This window comes from Diadema antillarum, unplaced genomic scaffold (assembly GCF_040938485.1).
Source record: "Diadema antillarum isolate AM-2024a unplaced genomic scaffold, OU_Dant_1.0 seq00000597_RagTag, whole genome shotgun sequence".
Taxonomy (NCBI): domain Eukaryota; kingdom Metazoa; phylum Echinodermata; class Echinoidea; order Diadematoida; family Diadematidae; genus Diadema; species Diadema antillarum.
The window spans coordinates 1,247,865-1,267,566 of NW_027271528.1; the positions used below are offsets into that span (position 1 = coordinate 1,247,865).

Sequence of the window (19,702 nt, forward strand, 5' to 3'; positions counted from 1 at the left end):
TCGTAATGGCGGCACTGAAACTCTAAATATATGTGTATATATAGCTCTTCAACGGATTTTCCGATATTCCTCAATTTGTGACGATGTGTTCAACTGCTAAAGTAATCTCCCTGCATTAACTTGTCCACTTGTACTTTTCGTTTCATTTCCCTTCGTGATACAACGTTGCCATAATCGATAACAGACTGATGTACGAACGGAGGGACAAGCTGAACAACATCATTTCTCTGGTGACAATTCCTTGTAAAAGTATACACCATGAAAACTTTAGGCTGGTAAACTATATCAAGACAATTATTGAACAATATTGTTAATGAAATGCCGTAGGTTTTTCTTCGTGATAGTTGCCTGTTCAGATCAAGGCTTGCAATGTACTGCTGAAGTATGCATCGGGTGTTTCTGCCTTGTCTGGGATACTGAAAGCCACAGAGCACAGCAGGCCGGAAACATTGTAGCGAAGAAAGACACGATTGTATACAGGAATTCGGGCAGATTTCACAACCATCCAGCCAAATAGTGCGCGGCATTCACAGTGAAGATTGTGGGATTTAGTCCTGTCAGGTTCTGAAAGAGATTTTGGCATGAATAAATAATGACTGAATAAAATTTCGAAGGAAATAGGTCGTTTACACTATAGGCGGTTTTGTTGCTTACATAAACTAAAAGGTTGCAACTATGACCATTGACCAGAAAATGGAAAATTAAATTGATTGCATAGATCTACTTCAGGTTTCTAACGTCTTTTGCTGAAATAATGAGAAATGGTTTTGAAATACCTGCGATATCCAAAACAGAGCAATGATAATATAATATAGGACTCACTTTTTATCACGATCGCTGCGTTTTATTTTGTTTTTGGATGGCTCATCCATTTCAAAACCAATTTTTATCAAATAATCTTTAGAATTCCTCTTAGAATGGCATACTCTCTATTATTTCATAAGTAGGTTCTTGGTATATCACAAAAAGTTAAAAGCCCAAATCCTCACCTCCACCAATACTATACCATCCCTTTAAGCTTTGATTTTGGTTTCTAAACAAATCCGGTCGGATAGATTTATTTCATCTCTTTGTCATATAAGTAAAACATGATAATGTTGCAAAGAAATATTCCTCTTATCTTTCTAGTCACAAAGCAGATGGAATTCCCGTCTCCCATAAAAAAATAAAAGTGCAGCACTTACTTTGTCACAGACATACAGCATGTCCTCTCCAGGCAGACGGGGAATTAGGAGACAGCATCCCGACATCACTAAGTTAGAGCTGAAAAAAAAAAGAATAAATGTGGAATAGCCTGAGTAAAGTCATGTTGGAAAGAAAAATGTGGCGAATTCGGACTGAGATGAAAATACACACCTTTTATGTAGGCCTGCATACATTTATGACATTGGGCATATTCAAATATTCCCACATTTTTCCTGACCAACTCAAAGTCTTCATAACATAAAATAACAAAGTAAGACAACATCAAATTACATGCCAATTTAACATCAGTTTGCTGTATATTTTACACAGTTAGGAAAGGAGTAAGACTTATAGACCTCAGCCATTCAGCCGTTGCTGAGCTTGCCACAGATGATGGTCCGGGTGCTGGCCATGGCAATGGGTGTAATGATGCCCATTATGGTTGACACCTCTAATCCTGCTACCACACACACAAAAAAGTGAAAATATAGCCCCCTCTACTTATTCATAACATTGATTTGATTTACTTTGATAATACTGGTTACAGAAAAGAAGATTACCCCCCCCCCCCAAAAAAAAAATAAATAATAATAATAATAAATAAAATAATATAAAATAAAATAAATAATATATAAATAAATAAATAAATAAAAAATGAAAAAAAAAGAAGATTCTTGCGGGGTAGAGATGCTGCCTGTATGAGTTACAATCCATCATGGAGTTTTCAGGAAAAAGTCCAAAAAAACTGAGAAGACGTAGAACGGAAAAGGCAAGAATGAATCATCGCAATAGTCCACTTGAGTAACATATCTCTCGATTATAGATGGTATCAAAAATTGCACTATAGTCTTATCAAATTTTCCGCAACCCACTAAACGGTGGCTACATTATAGTAACTGATAAAACTGCGTTCATGTGTAATAATACGCTTTAATATAATATACTTCACGGATATCACATGCTGAAAATCTAGATGAATCAATAACCTGAAAATACATATACAAGTGTACATGTATTACGGATTAATCCATTAATGAAACTTACATATTCTGTTGAGGAATCACTCTGTCCTTCAGAATTGCATATCAGTTTACGTGATCTGGAGAATGCGCGCAAATTATTGTATCTTGCTTGAATACCTGAAAAGGAAAATCAAAAGCAATACTGTCATGAGTTCAAGGCCACTGTTCATGCGTGTGTAATAATTTTGCAGAAGAGCGAACTTATGTAAATGTGACTACATAACTCTCTCCATGGCAGCTTAATGTATAGTTCAATTTTTATGCACTGCCTTGCTGCATACAGGGTGTACTTATGTCCACCACTTACACTACCTGACTACAGAGAATTATCCCAGCATAAAGATAAGCGTGCAATGTTTGCCATTATAAGTTTAGTTAGTACAATAGTCTATTTATCCATAAGTTTATCAACAATTATTCATCAACTTCAGTTCCGTTCCTTTTATTCGTTATTAATCAAATGTGGTATGGCACGACGCGATGTATTATCCTTGGGGATGTGTGTTTGTGTTGGGGGAGGGGAGGTGGCGTAAAGGTTATGTTAAGGATACACTTCCTATAGGAATATCCGATTCCACGTTTTCTTAACTATTTTGTTTTGTTGTTGATTGGTAAATATAAAGAATTACTTGAAATTTGTGATTATGTATGTGTTCACTGTATTGTGAGTATAAATTATGCTTGTATAATTGTGTATGTAGTAAAAATTAAAAAAAAATCATTTATAATGTGTACATGTACATGAATATATGTGAGTTTATGCATGTATGTAGATATTCCTATGTGCACGCCCATGTACCAACAAAAAGAATTTCCTAAATGAACAATAAATGAATTTGAAATCTGAAATCGGAATGCCATGACGTCTTTAGCAAGACATTTTATCGCTAAAGCTGCTCTAATTCCACAGAATGGTTACGAAACAAAACAAAATAGAACAGAAAACAGCACGCATAAAACTAGCCAGTTTTAACAGAACTCTAAAATGAACATTTTAATATTACTGCCTGCAAGCCTACATTATAAGACATGGCTATACAACCAAAAACATGACAGATACAAGAAATTTGATGAAGGGTAATATCGAGAGTAAGGCCTTGGTCGAGAACATTGTGGATATTTCAGATCATGCTTTACGATGATGTTTTAACTCACCATTTTCCACGTGGTAGGAATCTGCGGGGTCTTGATATTATGAAGTGGACAAAATAATTTTGAAGTCAGAGTTGCAGTAAGCCGCTATGAAAAGCCTCAGAAGAGCTGATGTGCTATGGAAATGGAATTTGCGCTAGATGCTCAGCTCAAACACGCATGAACGAGCTGTACAATGAGCCATCTGGGAGTCAACTTATGTGCACATAAGTTTGCACGACTCAACAATTCATTGAATTCATAAATTATGTTCAAGAAAAGAATGAACATGCCCACACCAGGTGACCAAACTACTGGGTCCGTGAATTGACACTCTAGGAAACATCCATGTCATTATTTTGCATCGAATGTATTCTATGGATTAATAGGTGTTTTAAAAAAATTCCACTTTTGATTCTTAATAATTCAGTAACTATATATCAGATAACAATATCATTGATATGGGAGATAGTTGTATAGTGTACAATTTCGTTGGAGGTGGTTTAAAACACAAATCAGTTTCATGAAATCCATGATCAATTTCACAGTTAGGTTACAGATTTTGCTCTATTTTCAACCCTCTGTACAAAATTTTCACTTTGCACAGGGGTCAATGGGTGTGTATGGGAGTATGTGGTTAACACCCTGACATTGGTGTTGAACAATAGCCAGGGTTTTAATGCTTTATTATTTATTCATGAGAAATTCCACTATCACAGCTAGTCGTTATTCATTCTAAAATGTGGTGTTTGCAAGCACACGGAAACATGTGCTTACATTTTTCATGTGCATGCATTTTACCCTTGGGCTTTACCGTGCATGAATCCATGAAAAAAAAGGGGGGGAAAATCAACCCTTACAAATAAATCGTGTAGTTTGCACCCTTATATATCCGCGAGTTTGCTCTCTAAATGATTTTAGTTTATCATTTCCTTTACGTTCACTCAATAAAATATGCATACATAAAATGTGACAATGGTATGAATAAAATGACAATGTGACAAACAAACAAACAAAGCAAACAAACAGCAAAAGATATCAAGTGAAGGGGTGAGTGAGAAGGCAATTGGCCTTATTTAAAACTAATCCCGGAAAAGTAAATACATTGTATATACAGAGAAAACATTGGCACACACACACACACACACACACACAAACACACACATACTCACACATACACACACATGCATACACAGACAAAAACATGGACCAGCGCATATTAGCAATACACAAGATGTCATTTTCACAAACACACCCTATCTTGCTAGTCTCTTATAAATTCGTAAAATGATATTGGTAACTTCCAGAAAACCTTTCAAGTAAAATACGTTTTAAAGCTTCCTTAAAACTTTGTACCGTTTTCTTACATTTCACATCAGAGTGGATGGAATTCCAGATTTGAGGGCCTTGAAAAAATATTGACTTTCTTTTTTCTGTCCCGAGATCGAGTCGCAACGAAAATCTTTAGCGTGTAGTAGGGTTTGATTCCATCATCGCACAGTAAGCATGCAGGGAATGCTGTGACATATTCCATTTCGATAGGTCAATGCCAGACGAGCAGTCAAGTATTCTTCGTTAGCTTGTTCGCAGACCCTTTCATCAAAGACTCAACTTCATTTAAAGATGCTCCGATGAATGATTATGAAATTATGGGAGAACATCAAGTTTTATGATGTCTTTAAAAAAACATGTACATAGTAGCACCACGACGGTATGCAATATTGTATTCAAGTGTCAATCAACACCATATGGGTCTTTCTTTGAGACTTGTTATGGGCTCAATATTGCACCTTAGCAAGAATGAACCACAAACAGGAAGATATGTCTTTGTAATGGTAATTACGTTTCGACATCCCAACCAATAAGAGATAGGTTAGGTGAATGTTAAAGACACGGGGATACACGAATAGAAATTGCTCCAAAAAAATGAAATAAAACGAACATTATTCTAATAGGCATGCCTGGGCAGTAATCTGATGTTTCTATTGATAGAGAATTCTATTTGAAGATTCATATCAGTTTGCTTTGTCAGAATCATGAGGAAAAGTGATAAAATAAACCGGCTATCCAGGGTACAGTTTAAACACTTTCACAATGAAACAGCTCTGATTAACACTTTTGCACAATGATATTTCTCTTCAGAATTGACTTTTGTTTTATATGTTTTTATCTTAAAGTATAGGATTTCATTTGAAGCAAAATATAGCCAAAATTGTGTAAACGTCCAAAATGAATCTTCAGATTGCTCAGTGAGACGGCGGCATCGAATCCCGATCAGCGAAGGCACAAATGCACCTGTGGAATTGTTTTGTATAGCAATAGAAATCTGACGACTATTTGAATAATTACATCCAGTTGGAACTTCATCTGTTAAACCTCCTAGGTTATGTGTACAATGTGATTGGTCAATACCAGACAAGCAATCAGGTATTCTACTTTTGTTTTTTTAGTAGACCCCTTTCATCATGGAGTCAACTTAATTTGAAAATATACTCTCGATGAATGATTAAAGAATATGAAAGAAATTTAAGTTTCCTGATATCAAAAAATATATGTTCATAATATCAGCACAAGGATATGTAATATTGCATTTTAGTACCGAGCAACACCATAGGATGGCCTTTGTTTTGAGACTAGTTTGGGGCGTAATATTGCACCGTCAATGACCGTGGCAAGATCGAACCCAAAATGAACCATATAAGAAGCAAAGTTCCATCATTTTCTCAAATCGTGTAGTTTGCACCCATTTTCGCGACTTCCAACCCTTCTAGCTCCCTTATTGAACCTTTTTTTCTTAGTGTGCAGGAACAAGATTTTATTATACATAAAGCTTTGCAAAACTCGCGAGCGATGAAGTATGCAGACCCTGATGTGACTGTAATTCCTTTTTCTCTCTTCATGAAATCCCTTATCGATGTTGACCTTTCCTGAGCGACGGTTGGACAACGGCCTTTGGTGAAGCTATCCGTAAAGACTAAAAACGACTGCTGGTCTTATTTTTCTGGGTCCGTTGGTTTAGGAGATCAAGACAGGCCGTGTTTCACCAAGGCAATAGTTTTAATTTTTTTAAGATTTTGATTAATACATGTAGCTCGAAATTAGACGAATTCTCATGATCGCATATTTTTACGCCAACTGTTGTTCTTATTATGACAGCTCCCAGTAATCATTCAGAACTCCGGAATCTAAACTACATTTCTTCAGACATAACTGTGCATGGGAATTGTGGGACCTAAACTTATACAAACTTTCTTACACAGCCTGGTCACTGACGTCTCGATCACGTGGGTTCCGTGAACATAAGCTATATTGTGACCACGACAAAATGAATGAGAAACAGAAAAGAGCAGTGCATGGTTGTCCCCGGTGTTTCTCGTGACCCTCTCTCTCGAGAGCATAATCATTTCAATAATAATATATCAATTCATAAAGCGCAAAACCTATAGACATATATTCTTCTGCGCTGCAAAAGCTCCTGATGTGCTTGATAATAACGAACAGTTAAATGAAAAGATGTGTTTTGAGTCGTGATTTAAAGACTGCTACTGTTGGGGATTTCCGGACTTCTAATGGTATAGATCATTCCAGAGTTTGGGAGCTGCACAGGCAAATGCTCTGTCTCCCAATGTTACTTTTGTTTTACATGTTGGAATCTGTAAAAGAAGAATGTCCTTAGAACTGCGCAAATTATGAGTATGTCGATGAGATTTAAACACTAATAATTCGGATATGTAACTGGGGGCTTGACCGATAAGTGACTTATACACAATCAACAAAATCTTAAACAATATTCGTTTACGAATCGGAAGCCAGTGTAAATCTTTCAGAAGAGGAGTAATCCTTGAAAACCTAGGTTTGTTATATACAAATAAGCTTTACAGGAGTTTTGGACTCGCCGCAGGCGCCCAACTTGAGAATCAGGGAGTCCATATAATAACCCATTACAATAATCCAATTTACTAACAATACATGCTTGGACAATCATTTTCATACTGTTCTCATCAAAATATTTCCTGATACGTCTGAGGTTATAAATCATATGGTATGATGATTTACACACATTTGTGATGTGTGCTTCCTTGTTCAGATGCGTGTCAAAACACACTCCAAGATTCCTAACAATGGAAGATGACTTTATGACAGAACTTCCAACCGATATCCCATCAAAAGAAAGTTTGGAACAGGCAGGATTGTTGGATTGCATACTGGATGTACTCAAGGCTCTTTAAACAAAAAACATAAGGAACAAGCCTGCTAAGCTAGGTTACATAACAATGGCTTCCATGGGTGTCTAGACACTGTTTGCATATCTATGGACATAACAATCACTTCTATAGCTTCGGCCTTCCAAAAACGAAAGGAGGGTCGCCATTCCAAAAGTTCTTTAATCCGAGTAGTAACATGAAATAATTGTGGTTTGTTATTCCGAAGATTCGATCATTCCGAACATGAAATCAGATTCGTTAATCCGAAAACGAAAAAGAAAAAGGAAAGAAAAAGACCAAAAAAAAGGTGAGTATTATAAAAATTATGAACCTTGAATTGGAATTGCCATCTTATACAACCTACATGAAAGACATGATCCTAAAACCTCTAGATTTCTTTGCTGTCGTTTGTTTGATAATTTGTTTTGTGCAGTCAACCATATTACATATAATCATTATGCTTGTTCCATATTCATAAAGACACCCCATTTAAGGATGGGAATGGGTTGTATAACCCTCTTTCATGATCTTTCACAAGATTTAGGAAGGGAGGTCATCAAAATTAGCCCCATCACAGGTTTTTGGAAGGGAAGCTGGGAAAGCAACATGACGGATCCAGTAGCCATGGAGTCCATGTGGCGAAATGTTCTGCGAAAAGAAGACCAGCCTCCTCCTCCTCCTCCTCCTCCTCCTCCTCCTCTTCTTCTTCTTCTTCTTCCAAGTTCCAGTAAATTAATACAGACCGCCTTTGGCGTATCATCGCACTTGTGATGCTCAAGTGCCCAGAAGCTCCCAGATGAAAAGTGCGAGTAAAAAGCTTGTAAAGCTTGGCATCCTTTGCAGGAAAACATGCACATAGTATCTAGGCTAGTACGTAAGTACTGTACCTTCAAGAGAATCGGGGCAAAAACAAAAAACAAAAAACAAAACAAAACAAAACAAAACAAAACAAAACAAAGAGCAAACCAAAACTAACAAACCGCAAACATAAGAACATCAAAACATTATCCCTGTATATTTTGGGATTTTCAGGACTGAAAATAACCCTATTCGGGACTCTGTTTCAGCATTGTTCGGAAAGATTTGAAAACTACAGATAAGTGAAGATATATCGCGGGAAAATGAAAAAAAAAAAGCAAAAACAATTTATTTTATTAAACCTATATTTCAACGATTTTTCGGGATTTCCCCTACTCGAGTCCCGGCCTTATATATGTAGAAAATATATTTATCCTTTTTTTGAAATACTAAACGAACATGATGATGTCAACGATTTTTCGGGATATCCCCCTACCCTACTCGAGTCCCAATAGAATTTACACCCAACCTTCGTAAGAATGAGACACGATTCTTGTGCTATCAAAATGACTGGATAATCGCAGTCACTCCTTTATTTCAGCATGGAGCTACTAACTGTTAGTAGCTCCATGATTTCAGCGTGTGCGTGCGTGACACTAAATGCACGGAGGTGAATCCCCTGGTTGGCGAGTGTGATTTTATTTGGGGATTCGTATATCGTAGTTATCTTTCTAATCTTGTTGCGACCTACCTGTGAACATCTTTGCTCATTGTACTTTTCCCTATCCCTCTACTAGTACTTCAGAAGAAGGAGTGTGGTTTTCGAGGACACCATTATGTCCCTGTCCAGAAAGATGGAATACTGTACACCGTACCGGTACTGGACGTTGTTTTCTTTCCGATGTTGACCTTTGGCCATCCGCACGATGATGTAAACACAAAATGCAGGCACGTACCACGTGGTATTGTACTACTGCGCAGCAGAGAGCTACAGCCGTTCTGTCATTAGCACAGCCGCTGCCGCACCTGCTCGGTCCCACCCTCTCCACCACTCCACTCCGTGCTTCTTCTTATCAGACCTGCCTGCCAAACTGCGGCGCTGCGTAGGGAACACCGATCCGCTAGTTCTGAAGGGAAGACTCCGTAGCCAGTAGGTGTGATTTGTATCCGAAAGTCTCGGTTATTTTGAACTAACTTACTCCTGAACGAAGAGAAGATGTCTGGTCGCCGAGCTTTGCACTTCGTCTTCAAAGTTGGTGATCGAACCAACACTGCGAAGTTTTATCGAGAAGTTCTTGGAATGAAGGTTTGTACACGGTACAAATTATAAGCATTCACATCGTTATCTAACGTAATACTTGTCCTTGTAAAGTTATGTAATTCTCGATGACTCGATCTAAAACGTTTAGATGCGTTGTTGTCACTACGTTAGTATGTTCGGCACAAATGCAGGTTAGCAAAATATTTTTCACCTAGAAAATATGGCAGAAATCTCTCACGTGAACAATGATTATGAATCACTATTTTTTGAAATAGTAGTCGTACTGATTGACCGAAAGATCGGTCTGTATCTGTCCGTCGGGGAATGTTCCGCTGAGACTGCGTGTGGCTTCACGGATCCCCTCCGTCTACGGAGGACAGCGTCAATGGCAAAATATAAAAGAGTCCTCCGGACAGACGGATCTTTCTGTCTATCGTACTGATTGGTGGTATTGTAAATGTAATACTAACGTAAGTGGCTCACACAGCTACACAGCAAACAGCACAGAATGAATTCATTTGTCATGTTTGTACCAAACACAGCACAGGCACACTCACTGCATGAAGCAATCTTCAATCGTGTATTAATTAGGAAATGTAGTATTTATGAAATAATTTTGATTGAATTATATTCTTCTTCTCCTCCTTCTTCAAACAACAATACCACCAACATCAGTTATCTTGAAACCAGGAGTGATGACAGCGACAAATATGATGGAGATTTGGAGGAGTGAGGGGTTGTAAAAGATGGTGTGCGTACACTACAGTGCATTAATGTGTTGTGAAATTCCAACACCAGGTTTAAAGTGTTCAAAAGTGTCACAACCATGTGCACTCAACTGTTTCAGAGACAATAAGACTCTCAAGAGATGTGGAAAGTAAGAACAAAACATGATTTGTAGTATTTGTGGTACCCGATACATGGTTTAAGGAATGTGAACTGTATCTTCACTTTGTTCACACAGTTAGGTTTTGCACAAGTGTAGGTTCTAAAAATGCACTGTCAGCTAGCCCAGGGCAGGGCAAGTGGCATATCAATCCCTATTGAAAACTGCATGCATTTAAAATCACAGCTAGGTGACTAACCACCCAACCAAACAGGCGGCAAGGGCTGAAGAGAGTGTCTTTTAATGCATGCAGTAATTTCTTGCCAATGCCGAACACTGAGTCTTTGGTAGAGTTTTGGGTAATGAGTAACCTAAATTGACAGCGTCATGAATCATAATGTCTGTAAGATGAATATTCATTTTGTCATAATATTATTTTCATTATTTTTTTTTTACAGTTTCTGAGGCATGAAGAGTTTGAGGAAGGCTGCAAGGCGACTTGTAATGGGTGAGTGTGCCTCCACTTGAACTCTTTGTTGACGAGACCCAAAGAAATGCCAAGTTTGTCAACCGGCTGCCAAGAAGGGGGGGGGGGGAGGGTGTAGGAGGGGCTTTTTTTTTTTCCCAAAAATTTGGCCAGTTTTGAATGAGTTTAAAACATGACAGGCATGACGTAGTAACAATTTTCTAGCTCTTGAATTATCCATTTAGAATTTATGGGGAAAAAAAAACCTTCGCTATAAATGTAAGATTAAGCCCAGCAGGTATCTTCTAATCAACAAAATGAGAATAAAGAAAAAGTTTACCTTACACTCAGTTCAGCATTAGGCTAGCTGTCTTCCCCTTTGATGTTCATTATGATCTCAGTTTTTGTTTTGTTTTGGGGTTGTTTTTTTCCCCTGAGAGCTGTGAGAAAGTGATTGAGTGGGCAAGTGAGCGTGAGATGGGTCTCTATACAGCTCTGGGGCATGAGTCTTGGTAAGTCTGGACCCAGGTCAATCCTGCACAGATTCAAAAGGGATTTTAGAACCCTTTTAGGAAAAAGGTTTTCCATGTCATAACTTGAGGGTTAAGCATGATATGCAATACAGTATACGCCAAATACATTTTGTGAGGTTTTTATTTTCTCGAGTCCGGTGCCAGGAGCAAAATTAAAGACACATGAAAATTAGAATATGACTCTGATCCTGATATGAATGTGATGCAGACATATGTACATTTCTCTGTTCAGTACAGTACTCCACCATCGCGCATTTAACCGCTCATGAAATTGTCTGAAAATCCTGATTCGCAAAAAATTTAGACTCGCTATTAAAATAGTGAGGTTTTTATTTTCTCGAGTCGGGTGCCAGTCGCGAAATTAAAGACACATGAAAATAATGACGCTGATCCTGATATGAATGTGATGCACACACGTGTATACATTTCTCTGTTCAGTACAGTACTCCACCATCGCGCATTTAACCACTCATGAAATTGTCTGAAAATCCTGATTCGCAAAAAATTTAGACTCGCTATTAAAATATATGGCATGGTATACAGTATTGTAAATGAGATGGAAGTTGTGAGGGGGTCAATGGGCTGTGTATGCCCTCTAGCATAATTTTTTCCAAGTTTCCACCAACCACAGCATTTAGCTGACAAAGGTATCGGCTTCCTTTTAAACCCATAAACTCCTGGGCTCAATTTCTCAGAAAGTTGCTGTGATATATCAACTCTCGATCTTGTCTCATTGGCAAGTGTCCTAGTGATGACAAGAATCTTGCTTCCTGATTGGCTGTTGCTACAAGAAGTTGCTATTTCTAGCAAGACTTGCTGTCATAACATCTTTTTTAAATGAAATGAGAACAAACATTCAGCAGTCAACTCCTTGCACACAGTGCATCATAATATGTGTGTTTGTATGTAGTGGACTGGTCTGTGAAAACACATTTGATAAACTGCCACTTTCATGTTATCCCCGCATCACTAACAGTAAGTCATCGTAGGTATGGTACGCAACTATCTATTATCTGAAACCCGTCCAAAAAATGTGTGAGATTTACCAGTCACACCAGTGTGTGAAGTAGCCTTGCAAGCAACCTTCTAGTGCTAAGCAGAGAATAGCACGCATTGAGAAGCAGCTTGGAAGTAGTAACTAGCAAAGATGAATCAAGATATACAATGTATAAGGTGTGAAGTGTAAGACCTGTGCTGTATGCATAACAATTCAACACTGGAGCAGAACACAATGACAGTGTGCTGTATCAGAGCCTGCCAGACAATCAGAAATAGCGTTCAATGTATGGAAAAAACAAACTACAACGTGTAAATTCTTGGTGTGGGTACATGAAAGAAACAATGAGACTGAGTGTCGATAAAAGGAGCTTGATTTGAGGAGCAATGATTCAGCACATTTCACATGCGCTGTAAATGTTGGTGAGTCTGCCAGCCTTTGAGATCCAAGATGTTTTTGGGATTACCCATTATCTCATTAATCAATTTCATAAGCGTGGAAGATGTGATGCCAATAAACTTGACATTTATGTAATGACTTGGCAAACATGCCCATTAGTTTATTTCTCAACCCACTTCAATCTCGAGCTAGATGCAATGTTGGATGGTTCACGTCTTTAACTGTAATTAAGTGAGATGTGGATATATATATTATGGTGCTTACAGCCTCTTTTAAGAGGTAATTTAGAACCAAAATGAAACATATTCTTCAGACCACTGCATGCAAGAGCTTGGTGAGGCCCTGAGAATCTTGTAGGTTAGAGGTTAAATTTTTATCCTGGAATCCATCAAAATTTATAATGTGTAGGCAATCGCATGCAATGTCTCTTTCACATACAAGGGAAGCATAAAATTGTTGTATGTTTGTCTGAATGTTATCTGCCATGAGTAATGGCCCTAAGAGGGCAGTGTGTAAATGTTGGTATGTTCGATGATATTCGTGGTATATCCTAGCTTACAAATGCAATATTTCTGTCATCCTCACAAAAAAATTTGTAGACCGTACGATGGCAAGTGGAGCAAGTCCATGGTGGGATTCGGAGCGGAGGACAGCCACTTTGTGATGGAGCTGACCTACAATTATGGGGTCAAGAGCTACGACCTCGGAAATGACTTCCTGGTAAGGTGAAAGGTCACAATCTGTAGTTGATGCCGCCAAGGTCATGGTTGAGCCAAGGTCATGGTTGAACCTCTCAAGTTGCTAAACTAAAGAAGTGCATTCTGTGCAGCTCATATAGGATGAGTTTAGAACAAGAAGTCGTCTTTCAAAATTTATAGGGAAAATGTTAAAGGACAAGTTCACCTTCATAAACATAAGGATTGAGAGAATGTAGCAATATTAGTAGAACACATCATTGAAAGTTTGAGGAAAATCAGACAATCCGTTCAAAAGTTATGAATTTTTGAAGTTTTTGTGCAGTACCCGCTGGATGAGAAGACTACTGCTGTGTATGAATAACTTAGATGTCACATGCGTACAACAATATAAGGAAAATATAAAGAGAATTTCACAAAATTCCATCTTTTGAAAAAAGTACACATTCCCCTGACTCCTTACCGACACATGTTATGGGTAATATTATTCCCCCTGCCTTTAGAAAGAGGCAAGTCAAGTGCTCTTTTATTATTCGAAAAAAGTGAAAATATGTTGAATTTTCTTTTACATTTTCTTTATACTGTTGTACGCATATGACTCACGAGCTGTCGTAGTCTCCTCATCCAGCGGTTCCAACACAAAAATTTAAAAAATTCATAACTTTTGCATCGATTGTCCAATTTTCCTCAAACTTTCACTGATGTGTTCTACTAATATTGTTGCATTTTCTCAATCCTTATGTTTATGAAGGTGAACTTGTCCTTTAATTTGATCTGGAAAATGTGAGCATTTTAGCATTGATTTTGGACAGGTCGTGTTATGGGTATTGGACTTTCATGAAACTTGCATGCCAGAATGAGAAATGTATTCAAGGATGATATGTGTTTGAAGGGATGAAGGGGCGGAGTCTTGAAAAATGGTATCACAGTGTACTAAGTGGCATAATGGATAATTCCTCGGCTTGTTTGAGCATGGACATTGCACTGCACAGGGACGAGTGTTTGCTTGCTTTCCGGGGGCTAAGTACACAGCATGCTGTCAGATTCAATCCAAATCATTTGTGAACGTCTATCTGTTTGTATGTTTGTCTGAGTAAATGTATATTTCAGGGATGTGAGAGTTCAGAGTTTAATCTGATTCCAGACTTTTTAGCAATTCAAATGCATTGAAATTTTCACAATTTAATGCATTTCAAACTTCTGTTTCATCAGTTTCAGATTTTGTCGGACTCAAATCTGCAAGTACTCTCATACCCTCTGATGTTTTGTGAGAAAGTTGTGCCTGTGTGATTATTATTATTATTACCTCCGCAAAGGGAGGAGTTTATGTTTTCGTTACCGTTGTTTTGTGTGTTCGTTTGTCAGTTACTAGTAGTTAGTTTTTACATGTGCAAAATAACTCAAAAACTAGTCAATGGATTTGGATGAAACTTGCAGGAAAGGGTTTAGAATGATACAAGTAACAGAAGATTAAATTTTGGTAGTGATCCAAGAATTTTGGGGGAATTTATGAAGGATTTTTGATATTTTGGCAGGTAGGATCAATGAACTTGGGAGTTCAAGCTGCACATTTTTGAGGTTTTCAAGCGCGCACTAAAGTGCATGCTCCAGTTTCTGCAGCTGGGCGAGGCGCACCGCGCAGCTGAGGGTTTATGACGTAACAAAGGCTTCTATATTGGGAAATCAGGCGATTTTTCAGCATGTATACCTATCAGTGTGGAAATCACTGATCTCTATGGAAGAGCCCAAAGAGCTTTTCCCAAGTGGTGGAGAGGAAAAAAAATCTCTTTGGGAAAAGCAAGATCATCGGTGAAAAGTAGCTGGTTGGCGGAGGTCTGCACTCTCAGAGTGCTTTTCTAGTTATTATTATTATTATTATGATTATAATAATAATAATAATAATAATAATAATAATAATAATAATAATAATAATAATAATAATAATAATGATAATTATTATTATTAGTATTATTATTATTATTATTATTATTATCATTATTGTTGTTATCCTTATCATTATTATTGTTATTATTATTATTATTATTATTATTATTATTATTATTATCAATATCATCATCATCATCATTATGATACAGCACGCAATGATGTCATTTTGTCAATATTTTCTGGAGAAGTGTTTTCATGGTAGGTAAAAGATGCAAACATTATCCTTTTGTCCAGTTGACACTCCTCCCTCTCACACCATCCCCTTTTTCCCTCCACCCAGGGAATCACAATCCAATCCAGCGAGGCCGTTGCCAACGCCAGGAAGGCCGGTCTCACCCTGGCCTCTGTGTCGGAGGGGGAATACTCCGTCGAGGCGCCGGGGGGATACCGATTCTACCTGGTGGACAAAGCAGCCCCAAGTGGAGGTAGGAGATGTCTAACTAAAAAGCCATCTGGGTACAATGGAACCATGTTATAACATAGTCGGATATAACAAATAGATTGGTGATTTTACAGGTCCTGACTTTTTTTTAAACCCTGATATTATGAGAAATCTGATGTAACAAGGTAATAATCATGGTTTTTAGGTCCTTGTAATGAGGTTCCCTGTATTTTAAAGACTAGTTCTGTGTATTCTTGGGCAGGTGTCTGTGGGAAATGTGTGTTTAAATAGCAAAATTATAGCTTGTCCTCAGTGGGTTAGTGCACCTCCATTCCATGTTTGAGTAGATAGCATGATGTGAGCTCCATCAAAATGAAATAGTTATGGAGTCATTTAAAGGTGCCATCTGTTTTATACACTAGGGATTTTAGTTTTTACTTCATAATTATTCAGATGAGATGATGTGATGCCGTCATCTCATTTACACGTTTATTGTGATGACATAAATGGTGTCCCGGGTACCAAATAAAAATCAGCCATTTTGTTGAATTATTATTTTTTTTAAAGGTTGTACCCTTGGTTGCCAAAAAGTGGAAATTATTTTGGTGCTGGAGCTAGCGCGCGCTAGCCACTGCACTGCACACACATGCTATTGCTAGCACAGCATGCCATGTATGCATAGTACAAGCATGTATAACATGCAGTAGCATAGGAATGACGATGTACACGCACACACAGTGCATGCATTTCTCTGCGGCAGTCCTCGAGTGGATGTGAGATGGCGCTACACAACGTGGTACCCCGGGGTATTACGGTTTCCCGGGATAACGCGTGATGCATCATATGCAGATTAGATAAGATGATGTCATCACCTAATATAGCTTTTACACTTGAGCATATGTGTACAGAATATCTCACAAATAATGTGTTTGATTGATTTGTGGATAAATTGAATCACTGTACATCCTATTTTCCATAGTTAGGTTACTACGTGTTCCATGTACTAATTTGATGCAGAGGATACTCCTGGTTTAGATTTTTCTTTTTTTCTTGTCAAAATATGAAACTTGGTGAAGATTTGTTGACAGCTAAATGAGTGGGAAACTTAGAGACACATATAACCTCCTCACATTGCATATGTGGTTGCCTCTAATAACATTTATCAATAAGGTGCATTTTAAAACTTTAGTAATTTTCTCATCTTTTGGCTAATCCTAGTGATGTTTCTACCTCTCTAGTTCAATTTAAACACACAAACACCCAAAATTTAGCAGTTTTTGAAAGCTGAATTTTAAAACACTAAACAAAATCCATTAATTCTCAACTCAGCATAGGAGCTCGATGTTCCTTGAGCTGTCATTAGGTTTTACGACGCATGTATGCACTGTAGGCTAGTATTTGGTGATGGCAACAGTTCAACACAAGGAAGAGTTTGGTTAGTCAGGGCTGTTCTGTACATAATCCTCTCATTGAGCATTGTTAAGTGCTTGAGCGAAGTTTAAGTAGACATTTGGTAAGGGCCGTTTGTCAAAATGCTTCCAAAGGGCAGCAAATTTTTATTCTGTTTACATCTCTGGTGAAATGGAGACTTGGTGGAGGACAAAATAGGGTCTTTGAATGTTTTCCTCTCAAATTTACTCCTTCCCCTCCCCTTCTTAAAGGACGAGTTCACCTTCATAAACATAAGGATTGAGAGAATGTAGCAATATTAGTAGAATACATCATTGAAAGTTTGAGGAAAATCAGACAATCTGTTCAAAAGTTATGAATTTTTGAAGTTTTTGTGCAGTACCCGCTGGATGAGAAGACTACTACAGTGTATGAATAACTTAGATGTCACATGCTACAACAATATAAGGAAAATATAAAGAGAATTTCACAAAATTCCACCTTTTGAAAAAAGTACACATTCCCCTGACTCGTTACCGATAAATGTTATGGGTAATATTATTCCCCCTGCCTTTAGAAAGAGGCAAGTCAATTGCCCTTTTATTATGCGAAAAAAGTGAAAATATGTTGAATTTTCTTTTATATTTTCTTTGTACTGTTGTACGCATATGACTCACAAGCTGTAGTAGTCTCCTCATCCAGCGGTTCCAACACAAAAATTTTAAAAATTCATAACTTTTGCATCGATTGTCCAATTTTCCTCAAACTTTCACTGATGTGTTCTACTAATATTGTTGCATTTTCTCAATCCTTATGTTTATGAAGGTGAACTTGTCCTTTAATTGATTTCATCTTGTTCTTATCATTATGCTATGTTTTATGTAAACCATAACTACATATTGGAGCAGATGTGTAAATCAATATCTTTCTTGTCATATGACCATGTTTCATTTTCTTGTGTCTTAAATCAAATACATATATTTTCAAAGAATATATGATGTCCCCTTTCAAATTGATATCTGTTGTAGGGGATGCACTGGTTAGGCACACATACTGTATGTCGTCTTTGGAAGTTTGCAATGTTATGTATTTGGAGGTGTTGTGGTCCAGTGGACTGTACCCTGCACTTTCATAGGATGGTCAGGTCAAGGGTTCAAACCTTCTCATAGTGTGTGTATGTCCTTTGCACAAAACACTGGACCACAGCAGCCCTCTCTACCCACAGGTAGAAAGGCAGACATGGTGGGAGGCTGAATGTTGTCTTGGAGTAATTTTAGCATGTATGTGAACCGTGAAGTGGCATCAGTAAAGATTTGCCGTGGCTGCAATATTTCCTCAGGAGTGGAGTTAATGTCCAGAAGGTGATTTCAGGGTTGGTTCCAGTGACGGCATGCATAGAATAATATCATTATAGAAATGTGCTGTGGAACTACAATAAACAAATAGATTGTAATCATGCAGCTGTGTGTATTTAAAGCTGGATTAATAGATTGTAACTGCGAAAGTTTAATTAAACATTTCATCATAAACATTAAAAAAAACAGTCACTAGTCAATCAATATATATATATATATTTTTTTTTTTTTTTGAGGGGGGGGGGGGTTGTGTGCTTAAGAATCCAAGCAATTTTACCCTTTTTATGCCTCTGCCACGAAGTGTCGCCGGAGGCATTAAAATGTTTTCGGGTTGTCCGTCCGTCCATCTGTCCGTCCGTCCTTCAGTCCGTAATCAATTTTGTGGACAGCGTAACTAAAAAAACATTTGAGTTACCGTAATGAAACTTGGCATGTATATGTATGAGTGGGCGAAGTTGTGCCTATCAACTTTTGGGTGCACATGCTCAAGGTCAAAAGTCAAAAGGTCAAGGTCAAATACTCAAAATTTCACTATTTCCCCCATATCTATGCAATGCCTGAAGGTATTTTCTTGAAACTTAATGTAGACGTGTACTGCTAAATGAGGATTCTTTAGAGAGAGTTTGGGGTCATGAGGTCAAAGTCCAAAGGTCAAAGGTTAAGTAAAAATATTAAAATGTCTTTTTTTTCCTCCATATCTTGCAAATGGCTCAAGGTATCTTCATGGAACTTAGTATATATGCATGTACTGACTGGCAGTGATTATGTAGGGTATTTGGGGTCATGGGTCAAAGGTCAAGGTCAACTGCTCAAAATTTCACTATTTCCCTCATATTTATGCAATGCCTGCAGGATTTTTCTTGAAACAGAATGTATACATATCTTACCCAATAGAGATTCTCTTGGAAGTTTCTTGCCAAAAGGTCAAAGGTGAAGTGAAAGTGCTAAATTTCACTTCTTCCACCATATGTCGAAAGTGACTGAAGGTATCATCATGAAACTTAGTAAATATCTATGCATGTTCTACCTGACAGTGATTCTCTTGGGAATTTTAGGGTCATAGGGTCAAAATGCTAAGATTTTACTACTTAATACTGAAATCACACTTTTT

The 19,702-nt window shown here is 37.7% G+C and overlaps 1 protein-coding gene across 1 annotated transcript in view; it reads left to right on the plus strand.

Moving 5' to 3' along the window:
- Window positions 1-13,427: 13,427 nt before the first annotated feature.
- LOC139735791 (glyoxalase domain-containing protein 4-like) overlaps window positions 13,428-19,702 on the plus strand; it is a 30,969-nt gene continuing 24,694 nt past the window's right edge. The window contains exons 1-2 of the mRNA XM_071646542.1: window positions 13,428-13,543; window positions 15,746-15,890. Coding sequence (XP_071502643.1) covers window positions 13,451-13,543; window positions 15,746-15,890 — 238 coding nt within the window. The 5' untranslated portion in view covers window positions 13,428-13,450. The remainder of the gene's footprint in view (window positions 13,544-15,745; window positions 15,891-19,702) is intronic.